At 53.9% G+C, this 20,124-nt stretch overlaps 3 protein-coding genes across 4 annotated transcripts; 2 read left to right on the top strand and 1 right to left on the bottom strand.

The window, feature by feature from the left end:
• The first annotated feature begins 1,186 nt into the window (after nt 1-1,186).
• Nucleotides 1,187-10,865, top strand: Sema3b (semaphorin 3B). Its single transcript, XM_032910554.1, has 18 exons — nt 1,187-1,285; nt 1,402-1,586; nt 2,510-2,667; nt 2,841-2,903; nt 3,284-3,403; nt 3,475-3,568; nt 3,761-3,880; nt 5,105-5,250; nt 5,349-5,460; nt 5,570-5,639; nt 5,721-5,865; nt 6,163-6,382; nt 6,747-6,838; nt 6,921-6,962; nt 7,186-7,343; nt 7,432-7,487; nt 7,576-7,715; nt 8,148-10,865. Exons 2-18 carry the CDS (start codon nt 1,478-1,480, stop codon nt 8,550-8,552), a joined length of 2,250 nt encoding a protein of 749 aa, XP_032766445.1. The 5' UTR covers nt 1,187-1,285; nt 1,402-1,477; the 3' UTR covers nt 8,553-10,865.
• Nucleotides 10,236-14,291, top strand: Lsmem2 (leucine rich single-pass membrane protein 2). Of its 2 annotated transcripts, XM_032910553.1 has the most exons (4): nt 10,236-10,307; nt 13,156-13,266; nt 13,339-13,524; nt 13,680-14,291. In XM_032910553.1, exons 1-4 carry the CDS (start codon nt 10,286-10,288, stop codon nt 13,811-13,813), a joined length of 453 nt encoding a protein of 150 aa, XP_032766444.1. In that variant the 5' UTR covers nt 10,236-10,285; the 3' UTR covers nt 13,814-14,291. The 2 variants fall into 2 exon arrangements, with proteins under 2 accessions (XP_032766444.1, XP_032766443.1); XM_032910552.1 differs by lacking the exon at nt 10,236-10,307 and having other exon boundaries at nt 12,992-13,266.
• Nucleotides 14,292-14,309: 18 nt separating this feature from the next.
• Ifrd2 (interferon related developmental regulator 2) lies at nt 14,310-19,517 on the bottom strand. Its single transcript, XM_032910555.1, has 12 exons — nt 19,285-19,517; nt 17,207-17,326; nt 17,035-17,119; nt 16,804-16,928; nt 16,564-16,721; nt 16,377-16,427; nt 16,113-16,291; nt 15,920-16,025; nt 15,467-15,604; nt 15,123-15,251; nt 14,955-15,050; nt 14,310-14,805 (listed from the first exon to the last, which is right to left on the bottom strand). The coding sequence occupies exons 1-12, from the start codon at nt 19,340-19,342 to the stop codon at nt 14,725-14,727; spliced, it is 1,326 nt and encodes a 441-aa protein (XP_032766446.1). The 5' UTR covers nt 19,343-19,517; the 3' UTR covers nt 14,310-14,724.
• Nucleotides 19,518-20,124: the final 607 nt, after the last annotated feature.

Raw genomic sequence — 20,124 nt, 5'->3', positions numbered from 1 at the left:
TGTGTGTGTGTGTCTGTGTGTCTGTGTGTGTGTGTGTGTGTGTGTGTGTGTGTGTGTCTGTGTGTGTGATACGGGTCCTGGCCTGGGAGGGGTCCAAGGAACTGGTGGGGAAAGGGGGGTATACAGTGAAGGGAGGAGAGGTCTGAGACCTACCCTAGTAGCTAATTTCCTTCTTTAATTCACACTGGGACCTTGGTTCGTGTGCCCCACTTGTCCTGTGTGCTCCTATAAAGGAGGGGCACAGAAGGCAGAGCCTGTCTCCACCTGAGTGTGCCAGGCAAGGCGTCTGGTTCAGTGGAGGGGCTTAGAGACGGGGAAACCCAAGGTCCTGAAATGGCAGGGACGTTCAGGGCAAATCACTGTTCTATCTGGAGCTTAAAGTGAGCCAGAATGGTCACCTCGCACCGGCCTCAGTCCCTCTTGGCTCTCTAGCCTGATGGTGGTCTCTGCGTGCCTAGCTCCTTCTTCCCTAGGGCTGCAGAGAGGAAACAGCCTCAAAACTGGACCTGCCAGACTTGGCCTGGGTCTGGATCGGGGTCCTGAGAAAAATAGATAGCGCTTGTCAGTGGAAGTGATTGTTACGGCTCGTGTCCACCTGTGTGTCCGCTATGCATGCACATACCTGCCCATGCACACATATGTGAGCCGTGTGCTGAACAGGCATACTTATTGCTGGTACGCACTGACTGCATGTAAACGAACATCACATGTAAGTATACAGATTCGCAGTCAACTTTTATCTACATAGGTGTGGCACCTGCCTTGCTCCTAGATGTTTATAAATATGTACACGTGCTCATGTACACAGATATAGTTCCTGTATGTGTGTTCACAAAGGGACCCTCAGGAATATATTCATATCCGTAGTCACCCACAGCCTTGGATCCAGTCCCAAAAGTACCCCTGCATTTCCCCGCCAGCCTGTGGGTACACAGCCGTCTCCAGAGGCCTCCACCCCTCCTCCCGCTCTCCCTTCAGCAACTGCTTTGCTCTTTGCCCTTGGTGCCCTCTGAAATGACCACAGGCTCTGACTCCGTTGGCCCTTTACTGCCTGGGACCTTGTCTACATCATCAGTATCCTTGTCTCTGCCCCAGGCTGGCATGAAGTGGGTGCATAGTGTTTGTGAATTAATGTCTGTGAGTGTGTGCGCAGGGGGGAGGTTACTGAGGAGGGTGACGTGGTGGGGCGGGTGCCTGCCAGTGCAGGGTGACCCTGAGGGTGTGCCCGGTGTGGGTGTGTCTCTGATTGTGGCCAGGCGGGGCACCCTTGGTGGAGAGGAAAACGGTATGCGACCCCCCAGCCTCTATCCCTAGGGGCTGTAATCTGATCCCTTGGGACTCCCCCATGCCCTCCCACCCGCCCTTACCCTCTCTGCTTTGCTGCCGACTCTTCTCTTCCAGATCCCGGGGCAGAGTCCAGGGCTGCCAAAGGCTCCTCCACACGCCTGCTGAACCCTGAGCGCCCTGTGCTGCCGGCATGGGGCGGGCTGAGGCCGCCGCCATGATCCCAGGTCTGGCCCTTCTCTGGGTAGCAGGGCTGGGGGATGCTGCCCCTAACCTTCCCCGCCTTCGGCTCTCCTTTCAAGGTAGGTGCACCTGGCAGATGGAGGGGCCGGCTTGAACAGGAAAAGGGCCCAGGATGGAAAGACTCGCTGGTGCCAGTATGCGTACCCTCATTACTTGTTGGATTTCGGGTATTCTTGGGCCATCTCCAGTTAACCCTGTCCTAGCCTCAGCCCCCCACCTCTCTGCCTACATTCTGCTCATGCTTTCCCAAGGAGGACCCCTACTGTCTCCATAGCAACAGTCCCTGCCTTCGTCTCATCTCCCCCATCCCAAAGCAATCCATGACTCTTTAGTAGTTAAGTCCAGGTTTGGGGGCTGTCAGAGCCCTTTTCTTAAACTCCTTGCCCACCGGGATGGTCCCTGGGCATGGAGTGGCATTTGCTGGTCAACTCTGCTGAATCCAAGCTAGTGATAGGGTGACAGGGAAGGGACCCTCAGTGTGACATTTTAGGGATGGATTCTGTCCTGTCGGTTCATCTTTTTCCTTCTGGTTTTTTTTTTTTTTTTTTTTTTTTTTTCCGGAGCTGGGGACCCGAACCCAGGGCCTTGGCGCTTCCTAGGCAAGCGCTCTACCACTGAGCTAAATCCCCAACCCCCATGATTATTTTGTTTTGTCTTTCTGGTTCTTTTTTTTTTTTTTTTTTGGTTCATCTTTCCTTTGCCTTTCCTAGGACCCTGGTGTCCACGAGCCTGGCCTTCCCGCATACCAGCCCGCTTGTCTACACACGTTTTCCTAAACCAGTTTTCCCCTTTCTGGGGCATGCACGGCCCACCCTGAGACTCTATACATGCACCTGGGTGGGCCAGTCTTCATACGTGTAAGCTCACATCCACATCAGTGTCCATGTGTTCATCTTGGGTCACACCTTGGTCTGCAGACAGACAACCAGGCAGGGCCTTGAGGAAGTACGTGTCACGTACTGAGAGGTATCTCTCCCTGCAGAACTGCAGGCCCAGCACAGCATCCGAACCTTCAGGCTGGAGCGGACCTGCTGTTATGAAGCCTTGCTGGTGGATGAGGAGCGGGGGCGCCTGTTTGTGGGTGCTGAGAACCACGTGGCTTCCCTCAGCCTGGACAACATCAGCAAGCGAGCCAAGAAGGTGCCAGGGACCCCTAACCTTACTCAACTTCAGCGCCGCCTCAGGAAAAAGCCTGAGGGTCCCAATCCAGACTGTCCAGACTCTAGAGAATCTCAAAGGGGTGGGCAACTGAATGGAGAAACTCACAAAGTAAAGAGCACCCTGAGTCCCTAACCTGTGTTCCCTCCCCACAGCTGGCCTGGCCCGCCCCTGTGGAATGGCGTGAAGAATGCAACTGGGCAGGGAAGGACATTGGTGTGAGTGTGGGCTACTCAAAGGGGAGCGTGCGGAAGAGGGTTGGGCCCCCATCCCGGGGCTGAGAGAGAGGCTAGCCTGTTATGGCTGGGGTAAGGGCAGAGAGGTCAAGGCTGATGAGAGGGTGAGTCAGGGTGGGAGTTCATGTGATTCTTCTCGGGGGGGGGCTCTGAGTCATGGGGGGCGCTGTGTGCATATGTGTACTTGCACGTGTAGTCACCCTGTGAAGGTAGGTTGTCACGAAGGCCAGTCAGGTCCCTGTAACCTGTGTTAGTAGTTCCCTGGGCCAATGCAGAAGAGAGGAAGGGCAGGGGTGCCCCTAGTGAATTGCTCAGGCTGCCTCCTTGGAGAAAGCCTGAGTGCACCCCGACCTGCCCACCAGACGGAGTGCATGAACTTCGTGAAGCTGCTGCATGCCTACAACCACACCCACCTGCTGGCCTGCGGCACAGGGGCCTTCCACCCCACCTGTGCATTTGTGGAGGTGGGCCACCGGCTAGAGGTAAGACCAGGACGGAGGCGAGGCAGGAAGGGTGACGGACGACTTGGTATTAACGACTGCCCTACCCCCAGGAACCCATGCTCCACCTGGACCTGAGGAAGCTGGAGGATGGCAAGGGAAAGAGTCCATATGACCCAAGGCACCGGGCTGCCTCGGTGCTGGTGGGTGAGTCCAAAGGCACACCTAATAGAACTCTTTAGAAGTTCTAGAACTTCATGTGTCCCAAGGGCACCCCCTCACATGCCCTATAGCCATGACCCCCCAAGCACCATCCCCCCCCTCGCCCCCAAGAGCGCCCTACACACTTTTACTCTGAGAGCTCATAGCTGGCTGAGCAACCGTTTGCCCTGTCTGCAGGGGAAGAGCTGTATTCCGGGGTGGCGGCGGACCTTATGGGCCGGGACTTTACCATCTTTCGAAGCTTGGGTCAGAATCCGAGTCTCCGAACAGAGCCCCATGATTCCCGCTGGCTCAATGGTGAGATGCTGGTGGGGCCCCTGGGAGGAGACTGCCCTCCTCCGATAGGGAAGGTGAGATGAGAAAATGAGAAAGCAAGAGAGCACTGTAGAAGTCTCTCCGAGTATCTGTTATTATACCTGAGACAGGCACAGAGGCAGAGGCAGGCAAGAGTCTTTGAGTCAGTAGGTCTCAGAGAAAGCACACGATGAGATACATTCCAGTGGCCATGAAAGACGAAAGAACAGAAAAAGAAAAGGGGGGGAGGGGCTGGAGAGATGGCTCAGTGGTTAAGGGCACTGACTGCTCCTCCAAAGGTCCTGAGTTCAAATCCCAGCAACCACATGGTGGCTCACAACCATCTGTAATGAGATCTGATGCCCTCTTCTGGTGTGTCTGAAGACAGTGATAGTGTACTTATATAAAATAAATAAATAGATCTTTAAAAATAAGGGTGAGGGCTGGAGAGATGGCTCAGTGGTTAAGAGCACCGACTGCTCTTCCTGAGGTCCTGAGTTCAAATCCCAGCAACCACATGGTGGCTCACAACCATCTGTAATGAGATCTGATGCCCTATTCTGGTGTGTCTGAAGGCAGCTACAGTGTACTCATATACAATAAATAAAATATTAAAAAAAAAAAAAAAGCTTTAAAAAAAATAAGGGTGAAAGAACAGAAAGGGGAAAAAGGTGTCTGGGTTGAATAAGGGAAGCTATTTTTGTAAGGAACTGTGAGTTATTAGTAGCTTCCAGAACACAAGAAAGCCAGCCAAAGAATTGGATGAGCATCTAGGTAAGGGAAACGATTAGTGCAAAGACCCTGAGACAAGAGCCAGTAATGATAAGGCTCAAGCAACCAGTATTGATAGGAAACCCAGACTCTCAAGGTCTGGAGTCCTTTACTATGTAACAGACAGCAGGAGGAACTGAAGCAGGAACAGGGAGTATTTGATCTGCCAGGGAGGAAGATTTGTGAATGAAGGTGAAAACAGATACCCAATCTCCCTCTTCTCCTGGCAAATTAAGGAAAAGTGTGGCATGGTCAGAACTCCTGCAGAGGGGAGAGGGGGCAGCCCGCTTGCGCTCGAAGCTGTGGTCTCTACTGCCCCCTCGTGGCAGTTTCTTGCTTTGCAGATGCTGATCGGAATGGGGGGGTGCGGAGGGGGTGTGCGGGGGTGAGGGTGTGTCCTTGTCGAGGAGGACCAGGAACAAGACCCGCTGATACCGTGCCGTCTGTTTTGGCTAGAACCCAAGTTTGTCAAGGTCTTTTGGATCCCAGAGAGCGAGAACCCTGATGACGATAAAATCTATTTCTTCTTCCGTGAGTCCGCAGTGGAAGCGGCACCAGCAATGGGGCGCATGACTGTGTCTCGTGTTGGTCAGATCTGCCGGGTAAGGAGACATTGGGCCAATTCATCCCTTGGCTACCTTTGCCCCTGACCCTCTGCCTGGTACGGTCTTGTTCTCATCCCTTCTGATCCTGTGAGCAGAATGACCTGGGTGGCCAGCGGAGCTTGGTCAACAAATGGACCACATTTCTGAAGGCGCGGCTTGTATGCTCAGTACCTGGAGTTGAGGGTGACACCCACTTTGACCAACTTCGTGAGTGTCTTGAATGACGGGTGACATCAGGGGAGGAGTCAGGGGGCAGAGTCCAGGAGCCTGAGGTGTATGTGTATGGCCCCGCCTCCTCCCTTGTCTTTCTCTGCAGAGGATGTTTTCCTTTTGTCCTCCCGAGACCGCCAGACACCTCTTCTCTATGCTGTCTTCTCCACCTCCAGGTGAGGGGCAGGTAGCCGTTCCCTCGGGCAGTCAGTTGAGCCTGCTGGGGTTGCTCACTTCGCTGTCCTCGTTGCCTCCAGTGGCATCTTCCAGGGCTCTGCTGTGTGCGTGTACAGCATGAACGACGTGCGCCGAGCCTTCTTGGGACCTTTTGCTCACAAAGAGGGGCCTACACATCAGTGGGTGTCCTACCAGGGTCGGGTACCCTACCCAAGACCTGGCATGGTACGTTGCTAGGGACTGCTTGCAGTAATCAAGTCTCAAGGGTAGAGAACTTGACTTGGCCTGGGGGCTTTGCCAGGGGTAGTGGTGGTGCTGTGTGATTTCTTTCTTTTGGTATGGGTGGGGGGAAATGCCGCCATCATAGAAGGCTGTGCCCCCTCAGCCTAAGGCTCACCAGGGAAAGGCTCAGATACTCAGCGCCCTTGTCGCGTCCCACCTTTCACATTCCCAGAGGCTTTGAATGGAGGACTGATGACAAAAAGCCCTGTATCTCTGCCTGACGTGCCTTGCCTTCTCTAGTGCCCCAGCAAGACCTTTGGCACCTTCAGCTCCACCAAGGACTTCCCAGATGATGTTATCCAGTTTGCTCGGAACCACCCCCTCATGTACAACTCAGTCCTGCCCATGGGGGGGCGCCCTCTCTTCCTACAAGTGGGAGCTGGGTACACCTTCACCCAGATCGCTGCAGACCGGGTAGCAGCGGCCGATGGACACTACGATGTGCTCTTCATCGGCACAGGTCAGGGTCCCATCACAGTGCCCACAGGACTGAGAGCCCCTCCAGGTTCCTTGGCTCAGAGTAGACGTTGTTCTTGGTCAGTCTAATATCTACATCTTTGTCTGAGCTGTGGCCCCGCTTTCTGAAGTCTTTCCTCATTGTTTCAACCCATAACTGTTACTTTTTCATGACCCAATCATGATGAAGGTAGAGGGCACAGGGCTAGAGCACATGTGCATGCACTCACACACACATGCATGCGCGCACACACACACACACACACGCACACGCACATATACACACACACGCGCGCGCGCACACGTACATATACACACATGGCTCGTTAGGGAAACCCAATAGTCACTCTTTCCTTTTATTTCTTCAGATGTGGGCACGGTGCTGAAAGTCATCTCAGTCCCCAAGGGCAGCCGACCTAACTCGGAAGGACTTCTCCTGGAAGAGCTGCAGGTGTTTGAGGTGAGGCCTCAACCCTAGTCACCCTAGGACACATCACCTGAAGCCATTAAGCCCTGATCCATTTGCCCTGCTTCCCTTCCAGGACTCTGCTGCTATCACCAGCATGCAAATCTCCTCGAAAAGGGTGAGTAACTCAACTTGGGGAGGAACTGAATTTGTCCCGCAGCGCCTGAGTTGTCTTGTTTCTCTTCGGTTTTCAAAGCCCAGAGTTTCAGGTCTAGCTTCTTTTTGCTAGACAATGAGACCTCAGTGTTCCCGCATGTCCAATGGGGGGAAATGGCTATCTGACTGAAGGGAGCCAGGTAAGGGATGTCCTCAATCAGACTGGAGACTCTTGTGCCCTTTAGCACCAGCTCTACATAGCATCACCCAGCGCAGTGGCCCAGATTGCTTTGCATCGCTGCCCTGCCCTAGGCCGCGCCTGCGCAGAATGCTGCTTGGCCCGTGACCCTTACTGCGCCTGGGATGGATCAGCCTGCACACGCTTCCAGCCTACTGCCAAGAGGTGGGTCTGGAGGCTGGATTGCGCTACTGGGAGGGAGTCTCTGCCGCCAGCAGAGAAGGGCTCATATAGGTTTTAATGCCTCCCTCAGGCGGTTCCGGAGGCAAGACATAAGGAATGGCAACCCCAGCACCCTGTGCTCTGGGGGTGAGTACCCCCTCAGCTCCTACCCCCAGGCCTTGAAATTGCTACATCTAGTCCTGCCTTGTCTGAATTTTTACATTTTTGTCTCAAGACCCCTCTCACTCTGTGCTGCTGGAGAGGAAGGTCTTAGGTGTGGAGAGGGGCAGCGCGTTTCTGGAGTGTGAGCCCCGCTCGCTCCAGGCGCATGTGGAATGGACCTTCCATCGTGCAGGGGAGGCAGCTCACACCCAGGTGTGCCTCGCTCCACCCTTCCTAACCAGGCCCATTTAAGAGAAGCCATCCCCTGCCTAAGGAGGCCTTTGACCTGTACCTCTTACCTATGTGAAATCCCATTCAGTGAGGCCCCGTTCAGATACCCTTATCATAGGTCTCATCCTATTCTGTCCTTAGTTGCACTCTACAACCTAGTGACGCCTCACTGTGCCCAACTAGACTCCTGACCCACCCTCTACTATCTGGAGAGAGAAGGCCCCACGCATTGACGTTTCTAGTCTACCCTATGCCCCACTCAAGTGATCCCTCTCACCTAGATCGACTCATCCTCTAAAGGCTACCTATTCCTGTGCTCATACCCTTTAAAATGAGTAAGTGCCAGCCCCTATTTTCTTTGTCCACCTTTGGCTTCCAATGACCCTTTGTTTCTGTTCCCGCCCTCACACATAGGTGCTGGCTGAGGAGCGGGTAGAGCGCACTGCACGGGGGCTGCTGTTGCGGGGGCTGCGGCGCCAGGACTCTGGCGTGTATCTGTGCGTCGCGGTTGAACAAGGCTTTTCACAACCACTTCGTCGCCTGGTGCTGCACGTGCTGAGTGCGGCACAGGCTGAACGACTGGCGAGGGCAGAGGAGGCAGCAGTTCCCGCACCACCAGGTCCTAAACTCTGGTACCGGGACTTCCTGCAGCTGGTGGAGCCAGGCGGTGGTGGAGGTGCAAACTCCCTGCGAATGTGCCGCCCGCAGCCCGGGCCCCACTCTGTGGCAGCAGATTCACGTCGTAAGGGTCGCAACAGGCGGATGCATGTCTCTGAGCTGCGTGCTGAACGTGGACCACGTAGCGCAGCTCACTGGTGACTCGGCTGTCCCCATACTGGGGACCAGGCTGGATATGACACACCGAAGAGGGGGCAGATAGATGCCAGGAAGACAGATGAGTTGTGGCTGGGGCACACTGAGGTCCTTGGGCCGACGGAGACAACTAACCCATACATGAACCCTGGCCCAAGTGTAGCTTATTTATTAACAAGATAACCCGTGAATGTAGCCCTGGAAGAGTGGCCCAAGCTCAATTCAGGATCTAACCTGGAGGGAGGGGACAAGAAGTGGGGCTCCAGAGTGGAGCGGGACCAGAGAGATGTCTTGGGTGGCAGCCCTGGGGAAATCGTGCTCTTTCTCGGGCATCGAGGAGAAAGCTGTGAACAGATAGGCTGTCCGGTGTGGGGTGAGGCAGGCCAACTGTACTAAAGTAATACAATAAACACATTATCAGCTGATGTTGGAATGGCCCCAGCAGATAGCAGCTAGTCCTAGACCTTGCTGGGGGTCTCGGACATTGTCCTAGCGGTCTCAAGGCCTGTACTTTTCCCATCCAAGAAGGCTGTAGTGGAGATTAAAAGTGTTAGTAGATGATTACACTGTTCTAATGAGCCTCTGGGGCTCAGTGCATTAGCAGCAGGGCCAAGTTCTCTGAAGTAAAAACAAACAAACAAACAATACTGGATGTTGTGGGCAAGAATGTATTAAGAATTCACTGAGTGGGTGACGTTTGAGCTGAAAGGAGCCAGTCACAGATGTCCAGTGACAGAACATTCCAGACTAGAAGAACCAAAGTCTTGGAGCTGGGGACAAACCCTCTCTGAGGAACACCAAAGAGGCTGATATGATGGTATCACACTATGGATTCCGAATGGTTTGGAAGGTAGACCTGCCACGGTCTTGCTTTGCACAGTTGTGAAGAAGCAGAACAGAGTTCACTCACAGACTAAGGCTGCAAGCTGGACCAGCACCCTTCAAGAGTGAGCAACAGGCCTCCACATGGCCTTATGGAGAGGAGACAAGAGCCAAGACCGTTACGTCTAACTCTTAAGCCATTCCTCTGCATTTGTATTCTCAGTACGGTTGGCCAGGAACCCTTGTTCTTGTTCTATAGGTGAAAAGGTAGAGGCCACTCTTTTCCCCCATGGTTATAGTTTAATACTAGAAATAGCAGCTTCTAATCCTAGTCTGTCCACTGGCCAGTATGGGTGCCCACTTGTAGGGCTGCCAGACCCCTGTGGCATTGGGCTCCAGTTGCACCCGGTCCACCACCCCCAATATCTGGTACTAGATGGTCACACAGTGGTGGGTGGTTATCTCCGATTGCTGGGAGGAGATGGCTAGTCTGTGGGTAAAGGGTCTGAGAGAGAGGGATGGCTGAGCGGACCTGTGCAGGGTTCCTTTGCTACCATGCTACATGGTGCGTGCTGAGCGTTGGGATGGATGAAGGCTCCCAAGTCTGGGTGTGTATAAAGTTGGTGTGGTTTTCCGAGAAGTTCCTTCTGTCCATGTGCTAGCAGAGGCTTGCCCTTGACTGAGCCCCATCACTAAGTAGGTAGTCTAGGCCGGCCCAACCAGGTCACTCTGCCCCTTTTCATGGTTCAGAGCTTCCCTCTCTAAATATAGTTCAGGGAAAGTGAGCCCAGGCCTATTTCAAGACCAGGTTGGGAGGCAGCCAGGCCTCTCCCAGAATCTGAAAGAAGCCACTGCTGCCTTTGTCCAGTTCTGCTACTGGGCACTCTCATTGGGCCTCTGACTACCTACCAACTGCCATGCCTGAGGAGATCCAAGAAGGTAGGAGAGGGTGGCCACTGGGGAGGACAGGGCTCAAGTCCTATGGGTCAAGGAGAGACCTAGCTTCATGGGGAGAACCCTCAGTCTTTTCTTACCTCAGCCCTAGGGACCTACCCTATGCACGGAGAAAGAATGCCTAGGGCTCCTCCACTTAAGGTCCTGGCTCAGGGAGGGGCTCAAAGCTCTCCACTTAGGAACAGGTCAGCTGTAGGCTGTGCCCAAGCAAGTGTGGGCATCTAGGGGGCTCCTAAGCAGCCCTTTCTAGAAGCCAGGATTGGGATGAAGACTGGTTCCAGGGAGCATTTGGACACCTAGCCCAGGGGACTATGAGGTAGAGAGGCTGTCCTACACCTCTCAGCCTGGTCAAGGCTGACACTTAGCTAGTCAAGTGCCTTTACCTGCTGAGCCATCCTGTCCTCCCTCAATATTTTATGCTGCAGAGAAAGGGCCTGCTCTCTACTAAGGGAAGGTGTTTATCTTTTGGGGGGGAGACGGGGAGACTTAACTGTAACACCTACCATGTGTCTTTTTCTGTAGCGAATAAAACATGTCCAAATATAAAGTATGGGAGAAGCACAGTGAGGAGCCAAGAGGAGGTTTAATGTGGCTTGGAGTCTACTGCCGGGGCTTAAGGACTGACAGCCTCTGGTTTTTTGTTTGAATTGCTTGTGAGCCTGGCAAGGGGCAGCTTCAAGCATGTCATAAAGGGCTGAGTTACTGTCCTGAGATGGGAGGGCCCAGAGGGCCAACAACCAGCCTTACCCAGTTCTCTGCTACACTGTTACCTAGGTTCCTGGCAGGCATCTGGAGCTCTTGTGGAGTGGAGACAAAACAAAACAAAGTAACAAACATCCAATAAAAGACCTTGGTGGTACACACTCAGGAGGTACAGGCAAGCAGATCTCTGTGAGTTCAAGGCCAGCCTGGTCTATATTCTGAATTCTAGGCGGCCAGGTCTACATAGTCCCTGTTTTGAAAATTAATTAAACAAACAAACAAACACACCAGCAGAAAGTATAGTTATAGTTATTTAGAAATCACAACTATTTTGGTAGTAGTTGGAATGCTGAGGCAGAGGGATCACATGAATTAACCAGGTACTCAATACCAGTCTGGAAACTTGCTGAGACTGTCTTAAACAGGGGAGGGAGCGGGAGGAGGACGAGATGGCTCAGTAATTAAAAACACTTGCTGTGTAACCAGGAGATCTGAGTTCAGATCCCAGTACCAGGCGACAAGCCAGGTGTGGTCTTGTGTGCCTTAGAACCCCAGTGCTGTGTGTATTGGGACAGGAAGATAGGAAGGTCACTGGAGCTTGCTGGTTGCTGCCCTAGTCAAAAACAAACAAACAAACAAACAAACCCCCCTGATTTCTGGACTTGGGAAGAGTCCCGTCTCAAGGAATAAGGCGGAGAGTAAGAGATGGGGCAGCCGCAAGCGTCTAAATGGGAGCGAGCATTCACCACGCACATGTCACTAACACATAACAAAGCTGGGTAGAGAGAGATGCGCACATTTAATACCAGTAATAGGCTGAGGCGAGCGAATTTCGACTTTAAGCCTATCCTAGCTTAGGCAATGAGTTCTGGGACAGCACAGTGAGTCACTATCTCAAAACAAAACAAAATCTGAAATATAACCACAAGGGAACCGTGGCCAGTGACTGCATAGGCAGAACCTGTGAATGGTAATTACACCCGTGGTCAGCCTCCCCAGGCAGCAATCAAGGCAAGCTGTTTCTCATCTTAAATTAGCAAATATAGGTAAAGGTATGTGCACACAGGGTCTGGGGGCGGTTCTGTAAAAGGTTTGTCTAGCAGGTATGAAGACCTGAGTTCATTTCTCCGGGGCCATGATGTGTGTGAGGCTGCCCCATGACATGCTCAGAAGCAAGACAAAAATCAGATGCTGTCTGTCAGTCTAAGTCTGGGAGGTGGACTGCAGACCACGGGGCACACACTTCTGATCCCAGGTCTGGTGAGGTTAAGAGTTCCTGGGGCTCCACAGTGAGCCTAGGCTGTTTGTTGAACTCCCGAGCCAGGTCAGCAAGACCTCTGGCTTCTGTGCGCGCACAATGCACACAAACACACTTTTCCCCACAGTGGGATGCCTAATGGTGCGATGTTATACTGCGGGGCTCCGGACAGGCCTTTTAGAAGACAGTTTTGATGATAGCTTCAAAGAGAACTCTCTGTTCTTGGGTCCAGTGATTTCCACTTCTGAGAACTGCCCTCAGTAACTTTCAGGAAAGTGGGGAAAACCTTCTTATTTAATGATGGATGTCCTGGGGGTTAATTCCACAGAGAATTGGAAACTACCTAAAATGCCCAGATAGCCTCAGAGGGAAGCCATGGGGAGGAGGCCTCAAAGTTGCATGAAACTGTGGAGAGAGTGGACTCCTGCCGTGCTGTTGAGTGCAAAACAGCAGGACTCCAACCTTCCCGGAAGAGAGGCAGAATCACTGTCCAGGAAGGCAGAACAGAGGCCAGGAGGAATACGCAGGCAAGGCAAAGCGGGGGAAATGCCCAAATGTGGCCATTGGGAGCCTGTCAAGAGACCGTATGCGGGGCTGGGGATTTAGCTCAGTGGTAGAGCGCTTACCTAGGAAGCGCAAGGCCCTGGGTTCGGTCCCCAGCTCCGAAAAAAAAAAAAAAAAAAAAAAAAAAAAAAAAAAAAAAAAGAGACCGTATGCATGGAGCCCTGGACCCAAACTAAGAGTCATTCCTGAAACTGTAGGGAATTTGGAACCAAATGCCACAGGTGCAGTCCTCATATCCCAAGTCCCTACAGCCCGAGTTTGCCTACAAAGTAAGGACTCTTTACTCCAATTGTTCCACTGCCCCTGTAGATACTGTGTTGCCAATGCAGAACCAGAGGCACAGGCCAACACTGGCTCCTAACCACGTGCAGGAGGTGCATCTGCATCGAGTGGAGTCCATCAGTGACCTGCACAGTGGAGGTAAGGGCGTTTGGGAAGGGAGCGAGATGGATGCTTTGGGTGCCACTTTCCAATGAATCGTTCTCCCTGCAGGCTCACTACGGCCCTGTCTGGCTGAAGAGGCGCAGGCCTGGGAGGAGCTTCTGGGTGTCTTACCACCGTCACTGTGCACCCAAGCTGGTTGCAGCCCCGTGTGTGGCCGTGGGGGGTTCCTTCTGCTATTGGCACTGCTGGTGTTCACCTGCCTGGCACTAGCCATCATAGCTGTCTACCTAAGTGGTAGGGACAGGCAGAACTGGGACCCCAGGGCAACTGGAAATGAAGCAACAAAGGGTGGGGCATGGGTCAGTGGGCAACCCCCATTGCAGGGCCATGTGGGGATCTGAGGAGGCATGGAGTCTAACAAGGTCCCACAAATGTCTTCCCACCCCCAGTGCTGCAGAGTGAATCCCTGAGGGTGTTGGCACACACGCTGCGCACACAAGAGGAGACTCTGCTCAAATTGCGTCTGGCTAGCCTCAGCCAGCTAAGAAGGCTCAACTCCAGTGAGGCTCGGGCACCCAGCTGAGATGCCATCTGTATGTGAGACTGTGAGGGGGGGACAAAGGGACTTCTGGCAGGTCTCTGTTCTCCCACTGATGGCCTCATCTGCACTATTCCTTGGGGAGATTTCTTCACAAGCCTGACGTTCCTCCACAGCTGCCTGTCTTTCTTGACCGCTTCAGGCCAGGCCTGAGCAAAGCTCTTGGTGCCAAGGCCCTGCTGTGGTTAGCCAGAGGTCAGAGGATGGAGCACCAGTCTTTTCCTGGCCCCCCGTCAGCACCCTCTGGTCACCCCCAGATAGGAAGTTCAGAAGTCTAGAAATAGCTGTCCCAGCTCAGCCACCCACTCTGCCAGGCCTCCTAGCAGGAGGTCCAGTCTCAGCTCGGGCAAGCCAGGCTGAGTTGGGGAACTACGTGTCCTGCCATGGAGGACAAAGGTGAGGTAGAGCTAGTCGGGGCCAACCTGGGGTGGCAGACGGAGGGAGGGCAGGTACAAGACTCAGGAGAGAGGCCACAGGGGGCTAGGTGTTGCTTAATTCTCTCTTATCTTTAATAAATCAGCACACGCATCCATTCTAGGCAGCGTTGCCTACCCTAATGCCAGAGTGGCCAGGTGCCAGACCTGAAAGGAAGCACCCAGGGGGCAAGGTCTAAAAGACACAAGGGACAGCCCTTTCTCACCCTCACCACGAGGACCAGCACACATTTGGTTTCACCTGAGACAGGACAGGAAGAGGCCTCGGCCACATGGCTGAGTGCACGTACAAAGGGCTTGAGTCGCAAGTGTCCTGATCCCTCGACCCTCCCACATTTGTCTATTTTTGGTTTCATTATTAAAAAAATAAAGTGACAATTACTGGCAGGGACCAGTTCTTGCACTGTCTTCTGTTAAAAATATGGTAGGGGTGTGGGTAGCCTTCTCGTCGGCCAATCTACTTCACAAGATATCCGCCCGCTTGTCCCTTGCACGACTCCGGGCCTTGGTCCGGGCTTTGAAGGCCGCAGCATTGTACAGGTGCTGTCGAAGAGGCAAAGAAGGGAGCACGGTGAAGCCAGGGAGCCTACTCACAGCTCCAGACCAGGGAGCACGGTGAAGCCAGGGAGCCTACTCACAGCTCCAGACCTCCGGGTAACAGAAGGCAAGATAAAGGTGCCCAAGATGCAAACCTTTTCAAAACGTGAAATCTTGCAGGCCTTCAGGGCAGCAGCATCCAGCACCAGCACAGGGCCCAGGCCGAAGATGTCACGGAGAAGTTCATTATTCTAAAAACAAGGCAGTTAGCTACGGCCAGGCTGAAGCGGTCAGGCTGGGTGGCCCTCCCTGTGTCCCCTCACCTGGAGGTGATAGTGCATGCCGGAGCCCAACACATCTTTGAAGGCTGTGTAGATGCGGTGGCGAGCCCAGCTGTCTATGTAGAGCACTTCCAGTCCAAAGCGGATTGTTTCTTCCTCACATTCACCGCCCTAGAGAATAGAGGGCCCTACTGGGATTGACTGCCATGCCTGGTGCCTGTGCGTGTGCGTGTGTGTGTGTGTGTGTGTGTGTGTTGAGACAGGGTCTATGTAGCCCTAGCTGTCCTGGAATTTACCACAGTGCCTCTGTCTCCTAAGTGCTGGGATTACAGGTGCCTAACCCTTGGGGACACATTTTTATGGGACACTCATGTTCTCACACACACCTCAACAAAGTGCAGCACGGCTCGGAAAATGGAGCGCTGGCGTCGACGGTCAATCTTGGCACGGTACTTATTGCTGTCGGTGGCGAGGGTCCGCAGAGATCCGCACAGAGCCTCCATGTCCTCATAGATGAAGTCCTCCTGTGTGGGGACGATGGAGGCACTGGGTAGAGGTTTCTCTTTTGGAACCGAGCGAGGTGCTCCCCAAGGCTTTTCTTCCACTCACTGCTCTCCTCTTCTCTGCCTAGCCCCTCCTCCGCCTCTCCCTAGCAGTTCACCCCTACACAGAATCCCCACTACAGTAACTAGCACGTGAGTAAGAGTGAGGGTCACCTCCCCTGCAAGTGACCCAAAATTGCTGTTATATCCCCACCCCCATCCCACCCCGCGGCATGCGTTGCAAACAGCCTGGGATGGTCAGTGGTGCCAGCCGGCTCCTTCTCCTGTCCCTCGCACCTCCAGGTCCCGGGCAAGCTCGAAGAGCAGGGCGATGGCTTCCCCAGCAGCAATTCGCAGGTTCACACTTTCACTGGACAGGAGCTGGGGCAGCCGGGGCAGCTGCCTACAGACAGGGAAAGCTAAGCGTCATGAATGGACTGAGGGTCCCTTCCCAAATTCCCTTTCGCTCCCAGGAGGCGGCAGCCCCTACCTGTCAAGGATGTGGTTGATGTGGGTACTAGGGCAGATGGTGAGCAGCAATGCCCAAGCCTGCAGGGCGGCACAGAGCAGGCCATGTAGGCTGGCAGGAACCAGAGAAGCAGCAGAGCCGCCGGTGCCACAGGACCAGCTGAAAACACCTTCCAAGCAGGCCAAGCAAGAGACCAGGTCCTAGGAGGACAGGGAGACAGGCGTGGCTCACAGACAGAGCTACGGAGCTATGCTGCACCACCACTTGTGTCCAAAGTCCACTTACCTGGACATCGGTGGCAGCCACATAGCAGCCCAAGCCAAGAGCAGAAGCACACTGTTGGAAAGAGGACAAAGCTAGGCCACCGTGGGTCAACACCCGGAACATCGTATTGAGTAGAGAATCTGAAGACAGAGAACCCGACACCCTGCTCGGGGATGAGGGACCAGCGGTGGGGCACGGAAATACTCACATGGAGCCGGGCAGTGGGGCTTGCTGTACTGTCACTGAGCACCGAGATTAGCAGGGGCTGCAGGCTATGGAACAGCTCCTCGCCCTTGGGTCCAGGGCCCAACTGCACACAGAGCAGGCCTAGTACAGCAGCGGCCAGGGCCTGTTCTTCACCCTTCCCTACAGGATGCTTTGCAGTTAGCGCATGCAGCAAGCGTCAACACCTGCCTAGCTAGGGTTCCCCAAGTGCCCAGGACTTGACCTTTCTTAAGGCACTTTTCCAGGGCGTCGGCCAGAGTGAGGCTGCGCTCCAGCAAAAAGTCTGGAAGTAGGCGGGAGGCCAGGGCCACGCGCAGGCTCTCCAGAGCTCCTTGCCGGGTCTTGGCGCTGGGAGGTGAAAAAGGGTTCGTGTGGGTGACGGGAGCCCTTGGTTCCATTTGTCACCAGCTGAACGGGGCCCCAAGTGTAGGAGTTGGCCAGCAGCCAGGGGTACCTCTTGTCAGTCAGGCAGTCCACATAGTCCTTCAGCTTTTCCTCCAGGTTTTCCTGCTGGCTCTGTTCGTCCACAGCTTCCCCACCTGCAAAGCCAGCCGGTCATCACTGGATCCTGCCCTTGTCCAGTGGAGCCGTCCTCGAGCCCCTGCCACACTTCAACCTGCTCTCACCCAGGCAGTCTTCTGCGGCGGTGCTGAGAAGGCTGGGACATTCACTGGTGGTGCTCCGGGCCTCGCTGGCCGCGTCGTCCTCACTGGAACCCGAGTCAGCTTGGGTACAGCTCCTGGCACCTGGGGAACATAAAGAAGTCCCTATCTGAGCAGTTTCCACTGGTGAGGGATGACTCAGGGTACCTCACTTAACTTCATGAATGCTATCCCATCTCAGAGAAGAGCAAACCAAGGCCTGGTACATATGACTTGAATTAGGAAGCAGGAGAAAGGGAGGAAAGTCTATCTGCTAGAGGACACAGGAGCTAGGCCTACCCAGGGACAACCTGAAAGACTCTGTGAGGGGGGACCCCAGGAGGGCCCAGCCCCCCCCCCCAGGGTTTCTTCCTGTAGCTCTGGCTGTCTTAGAACTAGCTCTGTAGACCAGGCTGGCCTCGAACTCACAGAGATTCACCTGCCTCTGCTTCTCCAGTGCTAGGATTAAAGGTGTGTGCTAACACTGCTTGGTGGGCACAGTCTGCTTTAAGGACAGCAGGAACCACATAGTGGCAGAGGGGACTGGGAGGAGTCCCAGCGAGGCCTGTGGCCCACTCTAGGGTACGGTCAAAAGGTTAAGACAGTGCAAGGGTTAGGGCTCAGGTTATAGTACCAGACAGACAGGGGTTTAAACTGAGCCAAGGTCTGGTGCTCTCCGTTGGGCTGCACTATTAGCACCCCTCCCCCTCCTCGTTTTTAGCAGAGGTATAATTTGATGAGTTGCCCAGCCTTTAAAGTATGGACAGCAAAGTACAGCTCTCAGGTGTAGCAAATAAAGTCAAGTAACTCGCAATGGCTCTGCCACAAGCCACCACACTCACTATGCTATCAACTCTGGCCCAGGTCCCAGTGGATGTGCTTGGGCACCTTGTGCTTCAAATACATTGTTTTCTGAGCTTCCTTTGGTCCACTCAGGGCCACCAACTTCAGGTATGGACACAATGGCGCCTTTTAGCCTTGGAAGACCAGAAGCTTGTGACTGTGTGAGCATTTGAAAAAGTAAACACAGGGACTCTCAATGTGTCAGTAGGGGCAGAACAGACCGTGTGTGAATTCTCTCCAGGGCTGAGGACTGGCTTTGAATAGGGTGGTTTCTATGATAGGAGCCCTGGGCAGGTTCTGACCTAACAGCAGACCTTACCTTTTAGGGACCACTAACATTACCTGCTTGTAGGAAAAAGTTCGGCCCACACATTGATTTCTGTGCACCTCTTCTCTTACTATCCTACTTGTCAAAACCCCCCCAGACAATCTCATTTGCTGCACTGTATTGTGGTCCCTTTGGTTGCCGGACCTTAGGGCACAGGTTCCCTACCAGAGCGTCTTTACCTTCTCAGGTCTTATCCAAGAGCCCCCTTCACAGGACCTGCCATGATTCTTTCTGAGACCACTCAGTAAATGCTGTCCATACTAGTCTTTGTGGAACTGTCAGCACCCTATTAAATGCCCCCAGACCCAAGCCACATTAGGGTAGCAGTCAGGTCAAAGGTATGCTCGGCAGGCACTCTTTCTCAGCAGTTGCTTGTTTAGGGCGGCGACGGGATAAGCTTCTGGTTGAGGCTGATAAGAAGTCTCCAGACTGCTTAGGGTTCTTTGATGTCCACCCGGTCTCCAGCCCAATTGAAAGAGCCCCATTCTGTACCTTTCCAATTACACTTCCCCGTTTTACAGGACAGACAAGGTCTCTCTACTAACTTCCTTGTGCAGGCTACCAAATGCACTAGTATTTGGCAAAACGGCTGGCTTCACGCTCTTTCTAGTGTGGTTGTCTACCCCAGTGGCGGTGGGAGAACTTAGATCCTTAATGCTGATCAAATCACCATTGCGGCGCGGGATTTCGAAAAACAGCTGGCAATGAGCTCAAGAGGCGCACACGTGGCCAATGCCAGCTGAGGCACGTGCGAGCCTTAGCAGAGTTCTGGGAGGTTACGATGGGCTGATCTGGGAAGATCGTCAACTCAGGACCGTCAATGACATCGAAGGGGAACCACGGAACACCCCCGCTCACTACAGAACAATTCTACTGGAGCCCCCGGACTCACCTCCTCCACGGCGCTGACCGCCCTTGCGGAGCGCATTGCCCTTACGAGCGCGAGGCATTCCTGAACCCGGAATTGGGGACAAGGGAAGGGGGCGCGGGGTCAGGGACCCGGGGGGCGGGGACTCCAAACCAGCGAAACGCTGGTCCGTGTGCTGAGCTGAGACTCGCGAAGACGACAGGAGCCACACGCCGCGCGCGCCACCATCTTCGTGAGGCGCCCCGCCCTGTCAAATGGGGCGCTGGGAAGGTGAGTTCCCGGCCACCAAGTTCAGATCCACATCCACGCGACCGAAACTACTATCCCCAGGCGTCAGCGTACACAGATTAGCACCGCCCGAGTTGCGCGCAGTGCACGACGGGAGTAGTAGTCCACTCTGGAGACAAATTAGCCGACGCCGCTCCAGCTAAACTATGTACCCACAATGCCCTGCGTACCCACTTCGCCCCTCCTTCCTCTACCTCCGCCCGCGCGGCGTCTGGGCTCATAGTTAACTCAGTAGTTTCCTTCCTCCCTAGAAGGAAGCATCTGTAGGCTCTGGTAACAAAGCACCTGTCTTGAGGCGCCAGGGTTTGACGCTAGGCAGAATAGTGAGAACAGACAAACTTCAAGTAATGAAAGTGACTTTATGGATGAAAATACAGATAATAGCTTAGCATTTAACAGATCTTAGAGCTTAATTTTGGGGTGTGTGTGTGTTGGGAGTGTAGGGGTTGTCTGCCCCTAAATGTTACTTCTCTATAGATACACTGGGGTATAGGAACAAAGTCCTGAGCTAGTGACCTTAAATGCCTGGAACTGACTCTGAAAGCGTCTTTATTGCTTTAAGTCAGATGATCTCAG

Source organism: Rattus rattus, chromosome 8 (assembly GCF_011064425.1).
Source record: "Rattus rattus isolate New Zealand chromosome 8, Rrattus_CSIRO_v1, whole genome shotgun sequence".
In the NCBI taxonomy this organism is placed as follows: Eukaryota; Metazoa; Chordata; class Mammalia; order Rodentia; family Muridae; genus Rattus; species Rattus rattus.
The sequence above is the reverse complement of the archived record's forward strand: the minus strand, read 5'-3'. Positions and strand labels throughout refer to the sequence as shown.

Coding starts and splice junctions, on each gene's coding strand:
- Lsmem2 (XM_032910552.1), top strand. CDS start 13,059: ATGCCACAGGTGCAGTCCTCATATCCCAAGTCCCTACAGCCCGAGTTT. Junction 13,267..13,338: donor CAGTGACCTGCACAGTGGAG/GTAAGGGCGTTT, acceptor TTCTCCCTGCAG/GCTCACTACGGCCCTGTCTG. Junction 13,525..13,679: donor CATAGCTGTCTACCTAAGTG/GTAGGGACAGGC, acceptor TCCCACCCCCAG/TGCTGCAGAGTGAATCCCTG.
- Ifrd2 (XM_032910555.1), bottom strand. CDS start 19,342: ATGCCTCGCGCTCGTAAGGGCAATGCGCTCCGCAAGGGCGGTCAGCGC. Junction 16,722..16,803: donor GGAAAAGTGCCTTAAGAAAG/GTCAAGTCCTGG, acceptor AGCATCCTGTAG/GGAAGGGTGAAGAACAGGCC. Junction 16,026..16,112: donor ATCAACCACATCCTTGACAG/GTAGGGGCTGCC, acceptor CCCTGTCTGTAG/GCAGCTGCCCCGGCTGCCCC.
- Sema3b (XM_032910554.1), top strand. CDS start 1,478: ATGGGGCGGGCTGAGGCCGCCGCCATGATCCCAGGTCTGGCCCTTCTC. Junction 5,251..5,348: donor GTGTTGGTCAGATCTGCCGG/GTAAGGAGACAT, acceptor TCCTGTGAGCAG/AATGACCTGGGTGGCCAGCG. Junction 7,716..8,147: donor GGGAGGCAGCTCACACCCAG/GTGTGCCTCGCT, acceptor CCTCACACATAG/GTGCTGGCTGAGGAGCGGGT.